General features: G+C 49.4%; 2 protein-coding genes, 1 long non-coding RNA gene and 1 gene segment (V, D, J or C); 3 read left to right on the top strand and 1 right to left on the bottom strand.

The window, feature by feature from the left end:
- The window catches only part of LOC125961265 (uncharacterized), an 88,169-nt gene that overhangs the window by 12,378 nt on the left and 53,189 nt on the right, over positions 1 to 22,602 (bottom strand). The window contains exon 3 of one of the 3 annotated variants that reach the window (XR_007471714.1): positions 11,219 to 11,326. The exons of the other annotated variants lie outside the window; for them this stretch is intronic. This is a non-coding gene — a long non-coding RNA (uncharacterized LOC125961265). Of the gene's footprint in view, positions 1 to 11,218; positions 11,327 to 22,602 lie in introns of those variants that run through there. 3 annotated transcript variants of the gene reach the window in all.
- LOC125961260 (immunoglobulin lambda-1 light chain-like) overlaps positions 1 to 22,602 on the top strand; it is an 82,350-nt gene that overhangs the window by 8,216 nt on the left and 51,532 nt on the right. For 2 of the 10 annotated variants that reach the window (XM_049698078.1, XM_049698079.1), the window contains exon 2: positions 4,262 to 4,564. The exons of 2 other annotated variants lie outside the window; for them this stretch is intronic. In XM_049698078.1, coding sequence (XP_049554035.1) covers positions 4,262 to 4,564 — 303 coding nt within the window. Of the gene's footprint in view, positions 1 to 4,056; positions 4,145 to 4,261; positions 4,565 to 16,364; positions 16,453 to 16,569; positions 16,873 to 22,602 lie in introns of those variants that run through there. 6 more of the 10 variants (XM_049698081.1, XM_049698080.1, XM_049698077.1 and 3 more) reach the window with 6 other exon arrangements.
- Positions 1 to 22,602, top strand: part of LOC101270467 (immunoglobulin lambda-1 light chain) — a 162,038-nt gene that overhangs the window by 91,192 nt on the left and 48,244 nt on the right. The gene's annotated exons all lie outside the window — the stretch shown is intronic.
- Positions 10,852 to 22,602, top strand: part of LOC125961261 (immunoglobulin lambda variable 2-8-like) — a 66,576-nt gene continuing 54,825 nt past the window's right edge. Inside the window, 2 exon segments of the V gene segment in view lie at positions 10,852 to 10,938; positions 11,042 to 11,317. Of these exon segments, the coding sequence occupies positions 10,893 to 10,938; positions 11,042 to 11,317 (322 nt within the window).

Raw genomic sequence — 22,602 nt, 5'->3', positions numbered from 1 at the left:
TTCGTAGTTGTGGCACATGGTCCCTAGAGCGCGCGGGCTTCAGTAGTCGTGGCACGTGGGCTCAGTAGTTGTGGCTCGCAGGCTCTAGAGCGCAGGCTCAGTAGTTGTGGTGCACGGGCTTAGCTGCTCTGCGGCATGTGGGATTTTCCCAGACCAGGGCTCGAACCCGAGTCTCCTGCATTGGCAGGAGGATTCTTAACCACTGTGCCACCAGGGAAGCCCCTCGAAACCATTAATATACTTCCTGCCTGTTCTAGACTTTTCACATGAATGCAACCATACCGTATGTGGCCCTTTTCGCCTGGCTCCTCTCACTCTTTATAATATTTTCAAGGTTCTTTCCAATTGCAGCACATATGAGTACTTCATTCATTCTTATTGCCAAATAATGCCACATTGTCAGCATCGACCTACCTGCTTGAACATCTGGGTAGACCCAGGCATAAGCACCAGATGGCTTTCCCATCTTGTGAGAACTTTCCCAGTTTTAGCTCTGAAAGTGCCCTGTCCTGCCTGGGACTTCAATCTAGGGCAAATCAGGGTGGATCGTCGCTGAGATGGTTAATTTTATGTGTCACTTTGACTGGTCACAGGGGACTCAGAGGAAGCATCATTTCTGGATGGGTCCGGGCAGGTGTTCCTGGATGAGATGAGCATTTGAATCTGGGGACTCAATAAATACATTGCCCTCCCCGGTGTGGGTGGGCATCGCCAAATCTGTTGAGGGTCTGTGTAGAGCAAAAGGAAAAGGCAGGAGGATTTCACGTCTGTTTCTCTTCTCACTGGACGCGCTGGGACATTTCACCTCAACTTCTCCAGCCCTTAGACTGGCATTTACATCACTGGACCCCTGGTTCCCAAATCTTTGGACACAAACTGAATTACATCACCAGCTTTCTCAGCTTTCTAGGTATAGAGAGTGGTTCCTGGGACTTCCCTGCTCAATCATCAATACTAATCTCTCTCTCGCTCTCTCCCTATGTATATATATTCCTTACAAAAAATTCTTCTTTATTTATATGTATATTTTTTTATTTGTTTTGTTTCCCTAGAGAACCTTGACTAATACAGTCTTCTTACCAGGAAGCTCAATCTTCTCATAATGTTCTCATCATAATTATTTTTTCTAAGCTTTTACCTGTTACCTTCTTTCTTTCCCTATAAACACATAGGTCAGTATCAGCATGCTTGAATCACCTTGGCTGGAGGAAGGTCATACAGGGACCCCCAGCAGCTGGGTCACAGCACAGGGAGAGGGGTCTCAGCTACTGGACACCAAACAATGTCCTGAGTCAGGTCCCCTAGTGTGTAAGGCTGGTGAGAGGCTACACCTGCCCTACAGGTGTGTGTCCTGGTGGAGACGACAGAGGTGGCACAGAGGCCACTGTCTCAGGATCCTCTGTGGCACCTGCGGGAAGACTTGCTCCCTGACTGTAAGTGCATCAATGGGATCTTTACCAAGAGTCACCTGTGCACAGGCAGCAGGAGCCACCGTGGCCTCTACAAGTTTCTCCTGTAAAGGTGGGAGCACACTCTCCAGCTGAGAAATTGGTCACGTTTTTACAACATGGAGAATTTCCAACAAAATCACAAGGCAGATGTGGAGAGCAGAGGATGCTCCAATAGGAGATTGCTGGAGCCACGACCGTCCAGGTGTGCGATGTGTGGAGTCTCAGGCTGTAGTGGCAGCTTCCTGTGAAGCTTCAAATAATTATACTATATTTGAATATATGAATATATTTCTACAATGATGAGAGGGATGTCACTTTGGGTGGAGGTAACATGAAATGCTTTAGCTGTCCCTATGGTCAGGGTATCTGCCAGGGTTGTTATTATTCACAGCAACGAGGGATCAGCATCGCTGTCCTGGTACCTTCCTGTGTCCATTGAATTGGGGTCAGGTGTCATTAAACTTTTCTGGCTGTTATGACGTTCTTTTCTTAAGAATGTTCTTTTCTTAAATGTTGGTATTTAATGAATCCCATATTTAATTTTTCCCAGAAAGGTAAGAATCCAGTCATTGATTTTAGTGATTCTTAATAGGTATATGCTTTTACTTTATTGCCTATCACTCCTATTATGCGTTAGTAGTAATTTTCCTCCTTTAGAGGCAGTCATTCTTATTATATTTCCATCATGTCTTATTGAGTGGGCGCAAACATCTCAGGAATTTTTAATTCAACCGTGACGCCCGAATCATGAGGGGCCCTGAGTTGCTGCTTGTATGAACAAACGTGCAGCAGAGGCAAGACAGCTCCCGTGACCGCGGGGTTTGCTTCTTGCAGGAAGCACTGGACACCTGGAGTGATCACAGGAGGCCTGTCCACAGCAGTCCCCAGATATAAAGATCCAAACTGCTGGGTTCTGACCTGGTGTCAGATGCCTGACTGATTGACCTGTGAGAAGGTCCTGAACCAGTCCCCGCTTTATTATAATCTCCAAAAAAGTCATCGTTAAACGAATGTCTACATAGTACAGCACATACCTCTGTGAAACACACACCAACGATTGTCTCAAATCCAGAGCTAACACTTCCCCACACACCTTTCCTTTCCCGCCCCCAGAGGCTCCCCTTCACCCACCCCAAGCTCAGCCAGGGCCTCACCTCCTTAGCTCCTGGAATGTGGTCGTGTGATTTGAACAGTGACACTGAAAACCTTCATCAAAGTATTTGTGTTTCATAAACTCCTGGTCCATTGCCTGAGGGCTCATGTCCATTTCCAACCAGAAAGGACCCGTCATCCTGAGTGTAATATATACTGCAAACTCAGCTCTTTCTGGAAAAACACCCTTGGGGAAGTGTGTCTGTGATGAAGAGCCTTGACCTCAGGAAGGTGCCAGGCTCTGAGGTGAGGGCATCTCAAAGGCACAAAGGGGAAGACAGGGCAAGTCTCTGTCCCCATGACCCCCGCCCCCAAGGATAGGACCCAGAGCTGGACCCCCAGGCCCCTCCTGACCCGGTCCCTCCTCCAGAGCCCCAGCCCCAGAATCTGCCCCTTGATTCCCTGGGTCATTCTCTGTCTGGACAGAGCTCTCTCTGTGTCTCCCATTATCCTTTTTTCTATATTTGAGGATTCAGGCATTTCTCGGGGGCCCGTTTCTCTCCTCGGCATCCTTAACGAGATAGGATTAACTTATATCTCAGGTTCTCTCGGTCCTGAGCCCACTTCCATCCCCCATCACCAACCCTGTGACAAGGCCTTCCTGGGACGAGCAAGATGACCCCGAGGGGGGCATCTGGGCCTCCTGATTTTGCAGGTGACGTACTTCATTCTGGTGGAAGTCGAGGGAAGGTGAGGCTTGTCTGCAGGGATGGGGGCCTAGCACTGAGCTGGGGAGGGGGAGACCTGGGTGTCCAGCCCTACTCAGCTGTCTCCCTGGGCTCAGCTCTCACAAGTGAGGCCACTGGGGGGCAGCAGGGCCCGGATTTGGGGGAGGTTGTCTGTGTTGTCATTCTGTCCTGTTCAAAATCTCAGCAGCTGCTCCCGAGCCAGGCCTAAGGAGGTCATGAGGGAGGGGTGTCCAATGTCTACCATATCCCATAATTCCTATAGTGGACATGTCAGGGAGCATCTCCAATCTCCAACCACCACAGAGCAGCGGAGAGAGTGACGCCTGAGCACCTTAGCCTAGGGGACTGGGGAGGGCATGAGGGACAAGGAGAGGGTCCCCGGCTCTCCCTGAGTCCCTGGAAGAGGGGTCACGGGATGCCCTCTCCTCCCCAGCATAGATGCCCTGCTCTCCTCCTCCTTGCAAAAGGAGGGGAGTCCTAGGATCCCTCTGCATCCAACATGATCCCCCACCGGAGGAGAGGACACAGCCAGCTGGGCTCCGGGTCCCGGCCTCCGTCACCTTCTCAGTCTGTCCTGAATCAGACAATACATGATAACCTGTTTTAATCTCTCAGGCAGCTCTGCTGTCCAGAGACGCAGACGTTACCAGAATCAAGGGCTAGAGCAGAGGTGGTGAGGACAGGCAGTGCAGGGAGCAGATTTGCATGGAGGCCCCTCCCTCCTCTGGGGGGAGGGGATAAGAGAGGTCTGAGGGACCAGGCCCAGGACTGGGGGCTCAGAAGGCAGCGTCTGGGGCGTCTCCACCATGGCCTGGGCTCTGCTCCTTGTCACCCTCCTCACTCAGGACACAGGTGAGGCCTCCAGGGAAGGGACCCCAGGGACATCTGACTGATCCTTTGTGTCTTTGTCCTCAGGGTGACCTGGGCCCCAGCACTGAACTGACCAGAGTGTGTTTCTCTTCTTTCCAGGGTCCTGGGCCCAGTCTGGCCTGACTCAGCCTCCCTCAGTGTCCGGGAATCTGGGACAGACGGTCACCATCTCTTGTGCTGGAACCAGCAGTGACATAGGGAAATATAACGCTGTCGGCTGGTACCAACAGCTCCCAGGCACGGCCCCCAAAACCTTGATTTATGAGGTCAATAAACGACCCTCAGGGATCCCTGATCGCTTCTCTGGCTCCAAGTCTGGCAACACGGCCTCCCTGACCATCTCTGGGCTCCAGGCTGAGGACGAGGCCGATTATTACTGTAGCTCAGCTAGAAGTGGTTACACTGTGCACCGTGGTCCAAGTTCAGGGGAAGTAGAACAAAAACCTGCCCTGAGCTCACAGGCTCCCTGTTGCTGTGACTCTGCTGGTTCCTAATCTACATCTGTGGTTGAAGCATCATCAGCTGAGAGGAGATCTGAGGACCCTGCAGAGGGATGAGGAGAAAGAACAACGAGTGGTTTTCATGTTTGTTGTCCTTCCTGTTTGACCTGCATCTGAGTGGGCTGAGCCTGGGAGGGTTGGGGACACAGTCTGGGTCTCAGCTTTGTCCCCTCTCCCGGCATTGGTGAACCCTGTCCGGGGACAGCCCTGCAGGATGGTGGTCTCCCCGATACGATGGGCTCTTTGAAATGTGGCTCCAGAATGGAAGGTGGGCTGGAGGGCATGTCCCGTATTCCTCAGTGATGTCAAGGTCACGTGTTTCCATGGGGACCAGTGCAGTTTCCAGGTGGAATCCCAGCATATCTAAGACCTGTGAGAATTAATTGAAAAACTGCGCGAGTGTTGTGGGTTCAATGTTATTTTTTCTTGAACAGTTTTGTAACGCACCATTACTGAAATTAAATTATGTGAATTGAATAGTTTGTTTTTAATTTGTTTGGGTTTTTTTTTTTTTTTTTTGGCCCTGCCACGTGGCATGTGGGATATTAGTTCCCTGACTAGGGATGGAACCCCTACCCCCTGCAACAGAAGGTCTAATTCTTAACCACTGGACAGCCAGGTATGTCCCGAATTCAATAGTTAAGATGAAAAACAAAGTACATGGGTTGGATTGCTCAGGACACATCATCCCCACAGTAACAAGTGACGAGGAACATTTGATAGCTGTGTGTTCAGGCATCCAGGACTGGAGAGCAGCTCTTTCTTGTGGTCCTGGCTCCTGGCTCTCATGAAGTTGGAGTCGTGTGTCAGTTGGGTTGATTTCATTAAGATCCTAGAACTTTGGAAGACCCCTGCTATATGACTAACTCCATACTGGTCCTGTGTACACTTTTCTTATCCAAATCATTTTCCTGATAAATCTGATTTATTTTATTTTATTTTTATACATTTATTTATTTTTAAAATTTATTTATTTATGGCTGTGTTGGGTGTTTGTTGCTGCGCAGGGGCTTTCTCTAGTTGCGGCAAGTGGGGGCTACTCTTCGCTGCGGGGGGCGGTTCTCACTGCGGTGGCTTCTCTTGTTGCGGAGCACAGGCTCTAGGCGAGTGGGCTCAGTAGTTGTGGCCTGCGGGCCCTAGAGCACAGGCTCAGTAGTTGTGGCGCACGGGCTTAGCTGCTCTGCGGCATGTGGGATCTTCCCAGACCAGGGCTCGAACCCGTGTCTCCTGCCTTGGCAGGCGGATTGTTAACCACTGTGCCGCTAAGGAAGTCCCAATCTGATTTATTTTAACCCAGCCAATTAGGCTCCATATTTTCTAAGTGTATGCTAGTCTCAATCTGAAGAATCTTTTGTCTTTTTTTTTTTTTTAACATCTTTATTGGGGTATAATTGCTTTACAATGGTGTGTTAGTTTCTGCTTTATAACAAAGTGAATCAGTCATACATAAACATATGTTCCCATATGTCTTCCCTCTTGCGTCTCCCTCCCTCCCACCCTCCCTATCCCACCCCTCCAGGCTGTCACAAAGCACCGAGCCAATATCCCTGTGCCATGCGGCTGCTTCCCACTAGCTATCTACCTTACTACGTTTGTTAGTGTGTATATACCCATGACTCTCTCTCGCCCTGTCACAGCTCACCCTTTCCCCTCCCCATAACCTCAAGTCCGTTCTCTAGGAGGTCTGCGTCTTTATTCCTGCTTTACCCCTAGGTTCTTCATGACATTTTTTTCCTTAAATTCCATATATATGTGTTAGCATACGGTATTTGTCTTTTTCTTTCTGACTTACTTCACTCTGTATGACAGACTCTAGGTCTATCCACCTCATTACAAATAGCTCAATTTCGTTTCTTTTTATGGCTGAGTAATATTCCATTGTATATATGTGCCACATCTTCTTTATCCATTCATCCGATGATGGGCACTTAGGTTGTTTCCATCTCCGGGCTATTGTAAATAGAGCTGCAATGAACATTTTGGTACATGATTCTTTTTGAATTTTGGTTTTCTCAGGGTATATGCCCAGTAGTAGGATTGCTGGGTCATATGGTAGTTCTATTTGTAGTTTTTTAAGGAACCTCCATACTGTTCTCCGTAGTGGCTGAACCAATTCACATTCCCACCAGCAGTGCAAGAGTGTTCCCTTTTCTCCACACCCTCTCCAGCATTTATTGTTTCTAGATTTTTTGATGATGGCCATTCTGACTGGTGTGGAATCTTTTGTCTTTATCACAACATTTTACATTTGACCAGAATCATTGGTCTTTCTAACTATGTTGTCAAAGATCAGGTATAGTGTAGAAAATACTTACCGACTTCATTTCGAAGATCTACTTTCATTGGGATTACAGCTGCTCCTAAGGTGCAGTGTGGGAATAAGAGTGTCTTTACTCTCCTGAAATAGCCTCTGTTATAATATCTACCCTCCCCATTATTATGGGGACAGCCATTCTTCCTTTCCTTCTGTACTGTTATCCTGTTCTCTCTCTCTTTTTCTCTACTAAACATAGAGCTGCATTTATAATCAGTTTTACATTTTTCTAAGAAACGCTTTTCTCTTTTTAATGAGAATGACCTGAATCTGGCTCTCCTCTTCCTCAGAAGTCACAATCTATGCATTAGCCTGAGCTGTGATATCAAATATTCCTCTGAATATAGTAATCTTGAGCTTGTAGTTTAAATAATCCAGTCCAGGTAATTATAGGCAGATGTGTGTGTTTGTGCATGAGAATCTGACCAAAGGTCACCTTAGGTCCACACATGGACCACTCCTGGCTTCTGTTCTCACTTCAGGTTCCAGATGCTCAGTCACTGAGCAGGACATGGATGAGTTTGCAAGAGCACGATGGTGATACACACTAAATCAAGGGGATGTTTTATGCCCTTCTCCTTGATGAGAAAACTTCTGGACAAGTGTTGACCCAATATTTTAGGTGGATTTGGAAAGATATGTTTGACCAAGAAAATAGCTGCTTTCTGTGATAGATGATATTTTGATTCTCAGTCTCAAGGTAACGAAAATCTCAGAACACAAAGCAACAGACTCAAGTCAAAAGCATCTCTTGCCATATTGTACCACATTCGATGTGATGCCCAAACACTGTTCTAGACAGCATGCTGGTACCCAGCTCTGGAATGAAGGTGTATCTTGTTTTGTCTCCTTATCCCAGAAGTGAGAACAGGAGCCCTAGCTCAGGTCGGGGGTGGGGTGGACAGAGAGGAATTTCCCTCAGAGTCCACAGTGAATGAGGGATCTGCACCACAAATGTCAAGGGATTTCCAATGGATTACCTTTTCTGGATCAGTGATGAAGAATCTCTGAGAATTCAGGGCTTCCCTGGTGGCACAGTTGTTGAGGGTCCGCCTGCTGATACAGGGACATGGGTTCGTGCCCCGGTCCGGGAGGATCCCACATGCCGCGGAGCAGCTGGGCCCGTGAGCCATGGCCGCTCAGCCTGTGCATCCGGAGCCTGTGCTCCGCAACGGGAGAGGCCACAGCAGTGAGAGGCCCGTGTACCACAAAAAAAAAAAAAAAAAACAGAAAGAAAGAAAGAAAAAAAGAATCTCTGAGAATTCAATTACAGTTTTTTTAAAAATCTGAATTTCTAGGCATGAATCCATCCATAATCTTTGCTGTTGTAACATGTGCAATGCGGAATAATACTCCTGGGGATCCACTAAGAATTACAGTCAAAAGTGGGTAAACAAAGAACTTTCCTGCAGGTGGTTTGCTTTGCTCATTTCCCCACTGCAAACATTTGGAATATTGAAAGGATAAACAAAGAAGGACTAAGTGGACGTTAGCCTGTGTTATGGAGAAAGAAGGGCTGGACTATTTGGGTATTTTCTCCTTAATGAGGACAAAACACGTGCTAACTGGTAAAGGATTCCCTCCTGCTATTGGGGATCGCCCCACCATAGAGGCGGGGTGGTGGCCTGAGGCTCTTGTGGGAGCTGTGGCAGCCCTTGAGATCCAGGAGGCAGAGGCTCCACACCATCTTCCAGGGCTGGGGGGAGAATGTGGCTGCATATAGGGTCCCTGCCTTTGGATCAAGGAGCCACAGAAAGAAACCAAGAGTGGTGTAGACAGGAGCCCACACTGAAAATTAGGAGAGCAGGAGTTCCAGTGTGGACCTGATCTTCCTCTCACTGGAGCTTGTTCCAGGGGTGGTGGAGAGCTGTGGTGAGTTCCAGTGCTTGGGACCTCGTGATTCCCTGGGTGGTCCTGGGGTGTCCACGGAGGGGTGGAGTTTAGTACAAACCCTGAATCTCATGATGACTTTACGCACCTGGTGCAGAGGGTAGGAGATGGAGGGAAACCCCAGACCCTGGGTTTGCTGCTTGTTTTCTCAGATCGTCCTGTGTCGAGTGTCCCCAAGACCACAGGCAGCTATTTGTGTCACAAAGAAGACCCCTAGGACTCAGTAGAGAGTCGTCGTAATGGCTGTGATTTCCTTCAGTGAATGGAGACCAAGCAAAATCCGCAAAGGGCCATATGGTGGATGAGGTGAAATACAAAGAAACCAGGAGAAGTTTCCAGGAGGCCTTTCCCAGATGAGGGACGGGCTTCATCAGCAGAATCAAATGGCGACAACGTGTATGAAGAATTGTCCCCCAGGGAACCTCATCAGACCCACAAGACTCTTACTGGAGGCTGGTCTCCTAGGCATCCTGTGCCTGGCATCTACCGAAATTCCAGATTCCCGCTGGGGAGCAGGTCAGGGCTTCAGAGTAAACCATAAGGTTGCAGGAAAGTGGAGACTAGGGGGTCATTCTTCTTGGGGAATAGCCTAAACCTTCCTGAAATCTAATCACAACACACAAACCAAGGGCGAGTCTTGTGGGCAGGTCTATCTAAGGACACTAGTCTCAGGCTGTGGGGTAACTCTGATGTGCACAGATCCTACGTGTATTCCTGCGCCTGAGTGCAGGTCCTGGATCCAAGGGAAACCCAACATCTCACCGTCAGGTCCAGGCTATGTTCTATCGCAGGATGTGCTCTGTCTCTGTGAAGAAACACACACACAGCCCCACACAAATACAGACAGACAGACAGACACCCACACACACACCCAGCGCCATCACTCCTGGGTCCCCTCCACAGTACCCAGGAAAGAAGCAGGAATCTGTTCTGTGGGGACCTGGAGCTCCTTCTGCATCACCCCTGGGGCCCTGTGCCCAGAGGCAGGAGCATAAACCCTGGGATGCAAAGGACAATTACACCAATTGTCAACTTTCCTCGTAATCAGGAACTAGACATTTCAGATACTGAGAAAGTGACAATCTTGGGAAACACCAGTCAGCCCTGATTCTCTGTCTAGAAAACACAATGGGTCCAGCATCTGGACACAGGTGTCTGACCTCAGGGAGGCGCCAGCACTGGGGTGAGCCCATGCAGTGGATGAGGAGGGGCAGGGTCACTGGTGCTGAGCTGGGAGGAGGAGGAGGAGGAACAAGTTGGGGGGGTCAGAGCTGGGGGCTCAGCCCCACTCAGCTGCCTCCCTGGGGCTTGGTCATCCCCATCTAAGGCCACCAGGAGGCAGCAAGGGCCTGGGTTTGGGGGGGTTCTGGTCTGGTTTCCTGACCTGTATGAAGCCCCCAGGTGCTGCCTCCTGAGCCCCTAAAGGAGAGTGTGGGGTCAGCGTCCTCAATCTGTTCTGCTGCATAAGCCCTTTGCTAGGAAGGCCAATAAAGGTCCCAGGGCCCCTCCTCCGAGCCCTGCAGAGGCAGGGCACGGGGGGCAGGGGCCCCGTCCTGCTGCCGGGACAGGTGAGGGAGGGGGATGCACACCCCCAGCTCCCCTGTGGTGCCGGGAGGAGACGGGATGGAATCTCTAAGTCACCCCAGCCCCTCGGGCCCCTGTCCTCACCTTCCACCCGCAAAACCCAAAGAGTGGTTTTTGGGATTATTGGCCAACGATGTCTTGACTCAAATAGTGCATGACAGGGACATCCCAGGATGGCCCCATTTCCTGGGCCCTGTAATGGTCAGTGTCCTGACTAAGGACAACGTGTCACAGAGTTTTCATCCTCTCAGATGAGCCCTGCTGTCCATGGATGCTTCCAGAGCCAGGTCAGAGGGGTGAGGAGAGAGTGAGCAAGGGCAGGTGCAGGAAGCTGATTTGCATGGAGGCCCCTCCCTCCTCTGAGGGGGAGGGGATAAGAGAGGTCTGGGGGAGCAGGCCGAGGGCTGGGGGCTCAGAAGGCAGCGTCTGGGGCGTCTCCACCATGGCTTGGGCTCTGCTCCTTGTCACCCTCCTCACTCAGGACACAGGTGAGGCCTCCAGGGAAGGGACCCCAGGGACATCTGACTGATCCTTTGTGTCTTTGTCCTCAGGGTGACAGAACTGACCAGAGTGTGTTTCTCCTCTTTCCAGGATCCTGGGCCCAGTCTGGCCCGACTCAGCCTCCCTCAGTGTCCGGGAATCTGGGACAGACGGTCACCATCTCTTGTGCTGGAACCAGCAGTTATGTCGGCTGGTACCAACAGCTCCCAGGCATGGCCCCCAAAACCCTGATTTATGATAACAATAAACGGCCTTCAGGGATCCCTGATCGCTTCTCTGGCTCCAAGTCTGGGAACACGGCCTCCCTGACCATCTCTGGGCTCCAGGCTGAGGACGAGGCCGTTTATTACTGTAGTTCATATGCAGGTAGTTATGCTGTGCACAGTGGTCCAAGTTCATGGGGAACTGAGACAAATATCTCCTCTGAGATCACTCAGCCCTTCACTCCTAAATTGAGGTTTTCATTTGCTTTTGTTATTAGTTTATTTAGAAGCAATTATGAACTTAAACAAAAATGTATAGTTTACATACAGAACTGCTGCATAACCTTTTTGCAGATTCACGAATTTTAAATACTTTGCCATAATCGCTTTTCTTATATCCCATTTTCTCTCATTCCCTCTCTGCCTTTGTACGTCTATCCGCACACACATCCATACGCACACACAGCACACACTCAGGAACACAAAGCATTTATTTTCTGAATCATTTGAGAGTAATTTGTATCTATCAGCAACCAAGTCTGCGTATTATTTCTCACATAGGATTCATAATCCATAACATACATCCTTTTAAGGTGATGGATCCAGTGGTTTTTAATAGAGTCACAGGTTTGAACATCCACTAACACTCAGTCTTCCAGGATATTTTTCATCCTCATAAAAGGAACATCTCGGGCTTCCCTGGTGGTGCAGTGGTTGAGAGTCTGCCTGCCGATGCAGGGGACACAGGTTCGTGCCCCAGTCCGGGAAGATCCCACATGCCACGGAGTGGCTGGGCCTGTGAGCTGTGGCCGCTGAGCCAGAGCGTCCGGAGCCTGTGCTCTGCAACGGGAGAGGCCACAACAGGGAGAGGCCACAACACTGAGAGGGCTGCGTATCGCAAAAAAAAAAAAAAAAAAAAAAAAAAAGGAACACCTCATCCGTCACCAGTCAATCCCCTTTCCTTAGTCCCTCCAGCTCTCAACCCATTTTTTTAATAGATTTATTTATTTACTTTTGGCTGCATTGGGTCTTCATTGCTGTGCATGGGCTTTCTCTAGTTGTGGCGAGCGGGGGCTACTCTTCGTTGCGGTGTGCAGGCTTCTCATTGCAGTGGCTTCTCTTGTTGCAGAGCACGGGCTGTAGGCGTGTGGGCTTTCGTAGTTGTGGCACATGGTCCCTAGAGCGCGCGGGCTTCAGTAGTCGTGGCACGTGGGCTCAGTAGTTGTGGCTCGCAGGCTCTAGAGCGCAGGCTCAGTAGTTGTGGTGCACGGGCTTAGCTGCTCTGCGGCATGTGGGATTTTCCCAGACCAGGGCTCGAACCCGAGTCTCCTGCATTGGCAGGAGGATTCTTAACCACTGTGCCACCAGGGAAGCCCCTCGAAACCATTAATATACTTCCTGCCTGTTCTAGACTTTTCACATGAATGCAACCATACCGTATGTGGCCCTTTTCGCCTGGCTCCTCTCACTCTTTATAATATTTTCAAGGTTCTTTCCAATTGCAGCACATATGAGTACTTCATTCATTCTTATTGCCAAATAATGCCACATTGTCAGCATCGACCTACCTGCTTGAACATCTGGGTAGACCCAGGCATAAGCACCAGATGGCTTTCCCATCTTGTGAGAACTTTCCCAGTTTTAGCTCTGAAAGTGCCCTGTCCTGCCTGGGACTTCAATCTAGGGCAAATCAGGGTGGATCGTCGCTGAGATGGTTAATTTTATGTGTCACTTTGACTGGTCACAGGGGACTCAGAGGAAGCATCATTTCTGGATGGGTCCGGGCAGGTGTTCCTGGATGAGATGAGCATTTGAATCTGGGGACTCAATAAATACATTGCCCTCCCCGGTGTGGGTGGGCATCGCCAAATCTGTTGAGGGTCTGTGTAGAGCAAAAGGAAAAGGCAGGAGGATTTCACGTCTGTTTCTCTTCTCACTGGACGCGCTGGGACATTTCACCTCAACTTCTCCAGCCCTTAGACTGGCATTTACATCACTGGACCCCTGGTTCCCAAATCTTTGGACACAAACTGAATTACATCACCAGCTTTCTCAGCTTTCTAGGTATAGAGAGTGGTTCCTGGGACTTCCCTGCTCAATCATCAATACTAATCTCTCTCTCGCTCTCTCCCTATGTATATATATTCCTTACAAAAAATTCTTCTTTATTTATATGTATATTTTTTTATTTGTTTTGTTTCCCTAGAGAACCTTGACTAATACAGTCTTCTTACCAGGAAGCTCAATCTTCTCATAATGTTCTCATCATAATTATTTTTTCTAAGCTTTTACCTGTTACCTTCTTTCTTTCCCTATAAACACATAGGTCAGTATCAGCATGCTTGAATCACCTTGGCTGGAGGAAGGTCATACAGGGACCCCCAGCAGCTGGGTCACAGCACAGGGAGAGGGGTCTCAGCTACTGGACACCAAACAATGTCCTGAGTCAGGTCCCCTAGTGTGTAAGGCTGGTGAGAGGCTACACCTGCCCTACAGGTGTGTGTCCTGGTGGAGACGACAGAGGTGGCACAGAGGCCACTGTCTCAGGATCCTCTGTGGCACCTGCGGGAAGACTTGCTCCCTGACTGTAAGTGCATCAATGGGATCTTTACCAAGAGTCACCTGTGCACAGGCAGCAGGAGCCACCGTGGCCTCTACAAGTTTCTCCTGTAAAGGTGGGAGCACACTCTCCAGCTGAGAAATTGGTCACGTTTTTACAACATGGAGAATTTCCAACAAAATCACAAGGCAGATGTGGAGAGCAGAGGATGCTCCAATAGGAGATTGCTGGAGCCACGACCGTCCAGGTGTGCGATGTGTGGAGTCTCAGGCTGTAGTGGCAGCTTCCTGTGAAGCTTCAAATAATTATACTATATTTGAATATATGAATATATTTCTACAATGATGAGAGGGATGTCACTTTGGGTGGAGGTAACATGAAATGCTTTAGCTGTCCCTATGGTCAGGGTATCTGCCAGGGTTGTTATTATTCACAGCAACGAGGGATCAGCATCGCTGTCCTGGTACCTTCCTGTGTCCATTGAATTGGGGTCAGGTGTCATTAAACTTTTCTGGCTGTTATGACGTTCTTTTCTTAAGAATGTTCTTTTCTTAAATGTTGGTATTTAATGAATCCCATATTTAATTTTTCCCAGAAAGGTAAGAATCCAGTCATTGATTTTAGTGATTCTTAATAGGTATATGCTTTTACTTTATTGCCTATCACTCCTATTATGCGTTAGTAGTAATTTTCCTCCTTTAGAGGCAGTCATTCTTATTATATTTCCATCATGTCTTATTGAGTGGGCGCAAACATCTCAGGAATTTTTAATTCAACCGTGACGCCCGAATCATGAGGGGCCCTGAGTTGCTGCTTGTATGAACAAACGTGCAGCAGAGGCAAGACAGCTCCCGTGACCGCGGGGTTTGCTTCTTGCAGGAAGCACTGGACACCTGGAGTGATCACAGGAGGCCTGTCCACAGCAGTCCCCAGATATAAAGATCCAAACTGCTGGGTTCTGACCTGGTGTCAGATGCCTGACTGATTGACCTGTGAGAAGGTCCTGAACCAGTCCCCGCTTTATTATAATCTCCAAAAAAGTCATCGTTAAACGAATGTCTACATAGTACAGCACATACCTCTGTGAAACACACACCAACGATTGTCTCAAATCCAGAGCTAACACTTCCCCACACACCTTTCCTTTCCCGCCCCCAGAGGCTCCCCTTCACCCACCCCAAGCTCAGCCAGGGCCTCACCTCCTTAGCTCCTGGAATGTGGTCGTGTGATTTGAACAGTGACACTGAAAACCTTCATCAAAGTATTTGTGTTTCATAAACTCCTGGTCCATTGCCTGAGGGCTCATGTCCATTTCCAACCAGAAAGGACCCGTCATCCTGAGTGTAATATATACTGCAAACTCAGCTCTTTCTGGAAAAACACCCTTGGGGAAGTGTGTCTGTGATGAAGAGCCTTGACCTCAGGAAGGTGCCAGGCTCTGAGGTGAGGGCATCTCAAAGGCACAAAGGGGAAGACAGGGCAAGTCTCTGTCCCCATGACCCCCGCCCCCAAGGATAGGACCCAGAGCTGGACCCCCAGGCCCCTCCTGACCCGGTCCCTCCTCCAGAGCCCCAGCCCCAGAATCTGCCCCTTGATTCCCTGGGTCATTCTCTGTCTGGACAGAGCTCTCTCTGTGTCTCCCATTATCCTTTTTTCTATATTTGAGGATTCAGGCATTTCTCGGGGGCCCGTTTCTCTCCTCGGCATCCTTAACGAGATAGGATTAACTTATATCTCAGGTTCTCTCGGTCCTGAGCCCACTTCCATCCCCCATCACCAACCCTGTGACAAGGCCTTCCTGGGACGAGCAAGATGACCCCGAGGGGGGCATCTGGGCCTCCTGATTTTGCAGGTGACGTACTTCATTCTGGTGGAAGTCGAGGGAAGGTGAGGCTTGTCTGCAGGGATGGGGGCCTAGCACTGAGCTGGGGAGGGGGAGACCTGGGTGTCCAGCCCTACTCAGCTGTCTCCCTGGGCTCAGCTCTCACAAGTGAGGCCACTGGGGGGCAGCAGGGCCCGGATTTGGGGGAGGTTGTCTGTGTTGTCATTCTGTCCTGTTCAAAATCTCAGCAGCTGCTCCCGAGCCAGGCCTAAGGAGGTCATGAGGGAGGGGTGTCCAATGTCTACCATATCCCATAATTCCTATAGTGGACATGTCAGGGAGCATCTCCAATCTCCAACCACCACAGAGCAGCGGAGAGAGTGACGCCTGAGCACCTTAGCCTAGGGGACTGGGGAGGGCATGAGGGACAAGGAGAGGGTCCCCGGCTCTCCCTGAGTCCCTGGAAGAGGGGTCACGGGATGCCCTCTCCTCCCCAGCATAGATGCCCTGCTCTCCTCCTCCTTGCAAAAGGAGGGGAGTCCTAGGATCCCTCTGCATCCAACATGATCCCCCACCGGAGGAGAGGACACAGCCAGCTGGGCTCCGGGTCCCGGCCTCCGTCACCTTCTCAGTCTGTCCTGAATCAGACAATACATGATAACCTGTTTTAATCTCTCAGGCAGCTCTGCTGTCCAGAGACGCAGACGTTACCAGAATCAAGGGCTAGAGCAGAGGTGGTGAGGACAGGCAGTGCAGGGAGCAGATTTGCATGGAGGCCCCTCCCTCCTCTGGGGGGAGGGGATAAGAGAGGTCTGAGGGACCAGGCCCAGGACTGGGGGCTCAGAAGGCAGCGTCTGGGGCGTCTCCACCATGGCCTGGGCTCTGCTCCTTGTCACCCTCCTCACTCAGGACACAGGTGAGGCCTCCAGGGAAGGGACCCCAGGGACATCTGGCTGATCCTTTGTGTCTTTGTCCTCAGGGTGACCTGGGCCCCAGCACTGAACTGACCAGAGTGTGTTTCTCTTCTTTCCAGGGTCCTGGGCCCAGTCTGGCCTGACTCAGCCTCCCTCAGTGTCCGGGAATCTGGGACAGACGGTCACCATCTCTTGTGCTGGAACCAGCAGTGACATAGGGAAATATAACGCTGTCGGCTGGTACCAACAGCTCCCAGGCACGGCCCCCAAAACCTTGATTTATGAGGTCAATAAACGACCCTCAGGGATCCCTGATCGCTTCTCTGGCTCCAAGTCTGGCAACACGGCCTCCCTGACCATCTCTGGGCTCCAGGCTGAGGACGAGGCCGATTATTACTGTAGCTCAGCTAGAAGTGGTTACACTGTGCACCGTGGTCCAAGTTCAGGGGAAGTAGAACAAAAACCTGCCCTGAGCTCACAGGCTCCCTGTTGCTGTGACTCTGCTGGTTCCTAATCTACATCTGTGGTTGAAGCATCATCAGCTGAGAGGAGATCTGAGGACCCTGCAGAGGGATGAGGAGAAAGAACAACGAGTGGTTTTCATGTTTGTTGTCCTTCCTGTTTGACCTGCATCTGAGTGGGCTGAGCCTGGGAGGGTTGGGGACACAGTCTGGGTCTCAGCTTTGTCCCCTCTCCCGGCATTGGTGAACCCTGTCCGGGGACAGCCCTGCAGGATGGTGGTCTCCCCGATACGATGGGCTCTTTGAAATGTGGCTCCAGAATGGAAGGTGGGCTGGAGGGCATGTCCCGTATTCCTCAGTGATGTCAAGGTCACGTGTTTCCATGGGGACCAGTGCAGTTTCCAGGTGGAATCCCAGCATATCTAAGACCTGTGAGAATTAATTGAAAAACTGCGCGAGTGTTGTGGGTTCAATGTTATTTTTTCTTGAACAGTTTTGTAACGCACCATTACTGAAATTAAATTATGTGAATTGAATAGTTTGTTTTTAATTTGTTTGGGTTTTTTTTTTTTTTTTTTGGCCCTGCCACGTGGCATGTGGGATATTAGTTCCCTGACTAGGGATGGAACCCCTACCCCCTGCAACAGAAGGTCTAATTCTTAACCACTGGACAGCCAGGTATGTCCCGAATTCAATAGTTAAGATGAAAAACAAAGTACATGGGTTGGATTGCTCAGGACACATCATCCCCACAGTAACAAGTGACGAGGAACATTTGATAGCTGTGTGTTCAGGCATCCAGGACTGGAGAGCAGCTCTTTCTTGTGGTCCTGGCTCCTGGCTCTCATGAAGTTGGAGTCGTGTGTCAGTTGGGTTGATTTCATTAAGATCCTAGAACTTTGGAAGACCCCTGCTATATGACTAACTCCATACTGGTCCTGTGTACACTTTTCTTATCCAAATCATTTTCCTGATAAATCTGATTTATTTTATTTTATTTTTATACATTTATTTATTTTTAAAATTTATTTATTTATGGCTGTGTTGGGTGTTTGTTGCTGCGCAGGGGCTTTCTCTAGTTGCGGCAAGTGGGGGCTACTCTTCGCTGCGGGGGGCGGTTCTCACTGCGGTGGCTTCTCTTGTTGCGGAGCACAGGCTCTAGGCGAGTGGGCTCAGTAGTTGTGGCCTGCGGGCCCTAGAGCACAGGCTCAGTAGTTGTGGCGCACGGGCTTAGCTGCTCTGCGGCATGTGGGATCTTCCCAGACCAGGGCTCGAACCCGTGTCTCCTGCCTTGGCAGGCGGATTGTTAACCACTGTGCCGCTAAGGAAGTCCCAATCTGATTTATTTTAACCCAGCCAATTAGGCTCCATATTTTCTAAGTGTATGCTAGTCTCAATCTGAAGAATCTTTTGTCTTTTTTTTTTTTTTAACATCTTTATTGGGGTATAATTGCTTTACAATGGTGTGTTAGTTTCTGCTTTATAACAAAGTGAATCAGTCATACATAAACATATGTTCCCATATGTCTTCCCTCTTGCGTCTCCCTCCCTCCCACCCTCCCTATCCCACCCCTCCAGGCTGTCACAAAGCACCGAGCCAATATCCCTGTGCCATGCGGCTGCTTCCCACTAGCTATCTACCTTACTACGTTTGTTAGTGTGTATATACCCATGACTCTCTCTCGCCCTGTCACAGCTCACCCTTTCCCCTCCCCATAACCTCAAGTCCGTTCTCTAGGAGGTCTGCGTCTTTATTCCTGCTTTACCCCTAGGTTCTTCATGACATTTTTTTCCTTAAATTCCATATATATGTGTTAGCATACGGTATTTGTCTTTTTCTTTCTGACTTACTTCACTCTGTATGACAGACTCTAGGTCTATCCACCTCATTACAAATAGCTCAATTTCGTTTCTTTTTATGGCTGAGTAATATTCCATTGTATATATGTGCCACATCTTCTTTATCCATTCATCCGATGATGGGCACTTAGGTTGTTTCCATCTCCGGGCTATTGTAAATAGAGCTGCAATGAACATTTTGGTACATGATTCTTTTTGAATTTTGGTTTTCTCAGGGTATATGCCCAGTAGTAGGATTGCTGGGTCATATGGTAGTTCTATTTGTAGTTTTTTAAGGAACCTCCATACTGTTCTCCGTAGTGGCTGAACCAATTCACATTCCCACCAGCAGTGCAAGAGTGTTCCCTTTTCTCCACACCCTCTCCAGCATTTATTGTTTCTAGATTTTTTGATGATGGCCATTCTGACTGGTGTGGAATCTTTTGTCTTTATCACAACATTTTACATTTGACCAGAATCATTGGTCTTTCTAACTATGTTGTCAAAGATCAGGTATAGTGTAGAAAATACTTACCGACTTCATTTCTAAGATCTACTTTCATTGGGATTACAGCTGCTCCTAAGGTGCAGTGTGGGAATAAGAGTGTCTTTACTCTCCTGAAATAGCCTCTGTTATAATATCTACCCTCCCCATTATTATGGGGACAGCCATTCTTCCTTTCCTTCTGTACTGTTATCCTGTTCTCTCTCTCTTTTTCTCTACTAAACATAGAGCTGCATTTATAATCAGTTTTACATTTTTCTAAGAAACGCTTTTCTCTTTTTAATGAGAATGACCTGAATCTGGCTCTCCTCTTCCTCAGAAGTCACATCCTATGCATTAGCCTGAGCTGTGATATCAAATATTCCTCTGAATATGGTAATCTTGAGCTTGTAGTTTAAATAATCCAGTCCAGGTAATTATAGGCAGATGTGTGTGTTTGTGCATGAGAATCTGACCAAAGGTCACCTTAGGTCCACACATGGACCACTCCTGGCTTCTGTTCTCACTTCAGGTTCCAGATGCTCAGTCACTGAGCAGGACATGGATGAGTTTGCAAGAGCACGATGGTGATACACACTAAATCAAGGGGATGTTTTATGCCCTTATCCTTGATGAGAAAACTTCTGGACAAGTGTTGACCCAATATTTTAGGTGGATTTGGAAAGATATGTTTGACCAAGAAAATAGCTGCTTTCTGTGATAGATGATATTTTGATTCTCAGTCTCAAGGTAACAAAAATCTCAGAACACAAAGCAACAGACTCAAGTCAAAAGCATCTCTTGCCATATTGTACCACATTCGATGTGATGCCCAAACACTGTTCTAGACAGCATGCCGGTACCCAGCTCTGGAATGAAGGTGTATCTTGTTTTGTCTCCTTATCCCAGAAGTGAGAACAGGAGCCCTAGCTCAGGTCGGGGGTGGGGTGGACAGAGAGGAATTTCCCTCAGAGTCCACAGTGAATGAGGGATCTGCACCACAAATGTCAAGGGATTTCCAATGGATTACCTTTTCTGGATCAGTGATGAAGAATCTCTGAGAATTCAGGGCTTCCCTGGTGGCACAGTTGTTGAGGGTCCGCCTGCCGATACAGGGACATGGGTTCGTGCCCCGGTCCGGGAGGATCCCACATGCCGCGGAGCGGCTGGGCCCGAGAGCCATGGCCGCTGAGCCTGTGCATCCGGAGCCTGTGCTCCGCAACGGGAGAGGCCACAGCAGTGAGAGGCCCGTGTACCACAAAAAAAAAAAAAAAAAACAGAAAGAAAGAAAGAAAAAAAGAATCTCTGAGAATTCAATTACAATTTTTTTAAAAATCTGAATTTCTAGGCATGAATCCATCCATAATCTTTGCTGTTGTAACATGTGCAATGCGGAATAATACTCCTGGGGATCCACTAAGAATGACAGTCAAAAGTGGGTAAACAAAGAACTTTCCTGCAGGTGGTTTGCTTTGCTCATTTCCCCACTGCAAACATTTGGAATATTGAAAGGATAAACAAAGAAGGACTAAGTGGACGTTAGCCTGTGTTATGGAGAAAGAAGGGCTGGACTATTTGGGTATTTTCTCCTTAATGAGGACAAAACACGTGCTAACTGGTAAAGGATTCCCTCCTGCTATTGGGGATCGCCCCACCATAGAGGCGGGGTGGTGGCCTGAGGCTCTTGTGGGAGCTGTGGCAGCCCTTGAGATCCAGGAGGCAGAGGCTCCAGACCATCTTCCAGGGCTGGGGGGAGAATGTGGCTGCATATAGGGTCCCTGCCTTCGGATCAAGGAGCCACAGAAAGAAACCAAGAGTGGTGTAGACAGGAGCCCACACTGAAAATTAGGAGAGCAGGAGTTCCAGTGTGGACCTGATCTTCCTCTCACTGGAGCTTGTTCCGGGGGTGGTGGAGAGCTGTGGTGAGTTCCAGTGCTCGGGACCTCGTGATTCCCTGGGTGGTCCTGGGGTGTCCACGGAGGGGTGGAGTTTAGTACAAACCCTGAATCTCATGATGACTTTACGCCCCTGGTGCAGAGGGTAGGAGATGGAGGGAAACCCCAGACCCTGGGTTTGCTGCTTGTTTTCTCAGATCGTCCTGTGTCGAGTGTCCCCAAGACCACAGGCAGCTATTTGTGTCACAAAGAAGACCCCTAGGACTCAGTAGAGAGTCATCGTAATGGCTGTGATTTCCTTCAGTGAATGGAGACCAAGCAAAATCCGCAAAGGGCCATATGGTGGATGAGGTGAAATACAAAGAAACCAGGAGAAGTTTCCAGGAGGCCTTTCCCAGATGAGGGAAGGGCTTCATCAGCAGAATCAAATGGCGACAACGTGTATGAAGAATTGTCCCCCAGGGAGCCTCATCAGACCCACAAGACTCTCACTGGAGGCTGGTCTCCTAGGCATCCTGTGCCTGGCATCTACCGAAATTCCAGATTCCCGCTGGGAGCAGGTCAGGGCTTCAGAGTAAACCATAAGGTTGCAGGAAAGTGGAGACTAGGGGGTCATTCTTCTTGGGGAATAGCCTAAACCTTCCTGAAATCTAATCACAAGACACAAACCAAGGGCGAGTCTTGTGGGCAGGTCTATCTAAGGACACTAGTCTCAGGCTGTGGGGTAACTCTGATGTGCACAGATCCTACGTGTATTCCTGCGCCTGAGTGCAGGTCCTGGATCCAAGGGAAACCCAACATCTCACCGTCAGGTCCAGGCTATGTTCTATCGCAGGATGTGCTCTGTCTCTGTGAAGAAACACACACACAGCCCCACACAAATACAGACAGACAGACAGATACCGACACACACACCCAGCGCCATCACTCCTGGGTCCCCTCCACAGTACCCAGGAAAGAAGCAGGAATCTGTTCTGTGGGGACCTGGAGCTCCTTCTGCATCACCCCTGGGGCCCTGTGCCCAGAGGCAGGAGCATAAACCCTGGGATGCAAAGGACAATTACACCAATTGTCAACTTTCCTCGTAATCAGGAACTAGACATTTCAGATACTGAGAAAGTGACAATCTTGGGAAACACCAGTCAGCCCTGATTCTCTGTCTAGAAAACACAATGGGTCCAGCATCTGGACACAGGTGTCTGACCTCAGGGAGGCACCAGCACTGGGGTGAGCCCATGCAGTGGATGAGGAGGGGCAGGGTCACTGGTGCTGAGCTGGGAGGAGGAGGAGGAGGAACAAGTTGGGGGGGTCAGAGCTGGGGCTCAGCCCCACTCAGCTGCCTCCCTGGGGCTTGGTCATCCCCATCTAAGGCCACCAGGAGGCAGCAAGGGCCTGGGTTTGGGGGGGTTCTGGTCTGGTTTCCTGACCTGTATGAAGCCCCCAGGTGCTGCCTCCTGAGCCCCTAAAGGAGAG

The sequence above is a fragment of the Orcinus orca genome, chromosome 15, assembly GCF_937001465.1.
Source record: "Orcinus orca chromosome 15, mOrcOrc1.1, whole genome shotgun sequence".
In the NCBI taxonomy this organism is placed as follows: domain Eukaryota; kingdom Metazoa; phylum Chordata; class Mammalia; order Artiodactyla; family Delphinidae; genus Orcinus; species Orcinus orca.
The sequence above is the reverse complement of the archived record's forward strand: the minus strand, read 5'-3'. Positions and strand labels throughout refer to the sequence as shown.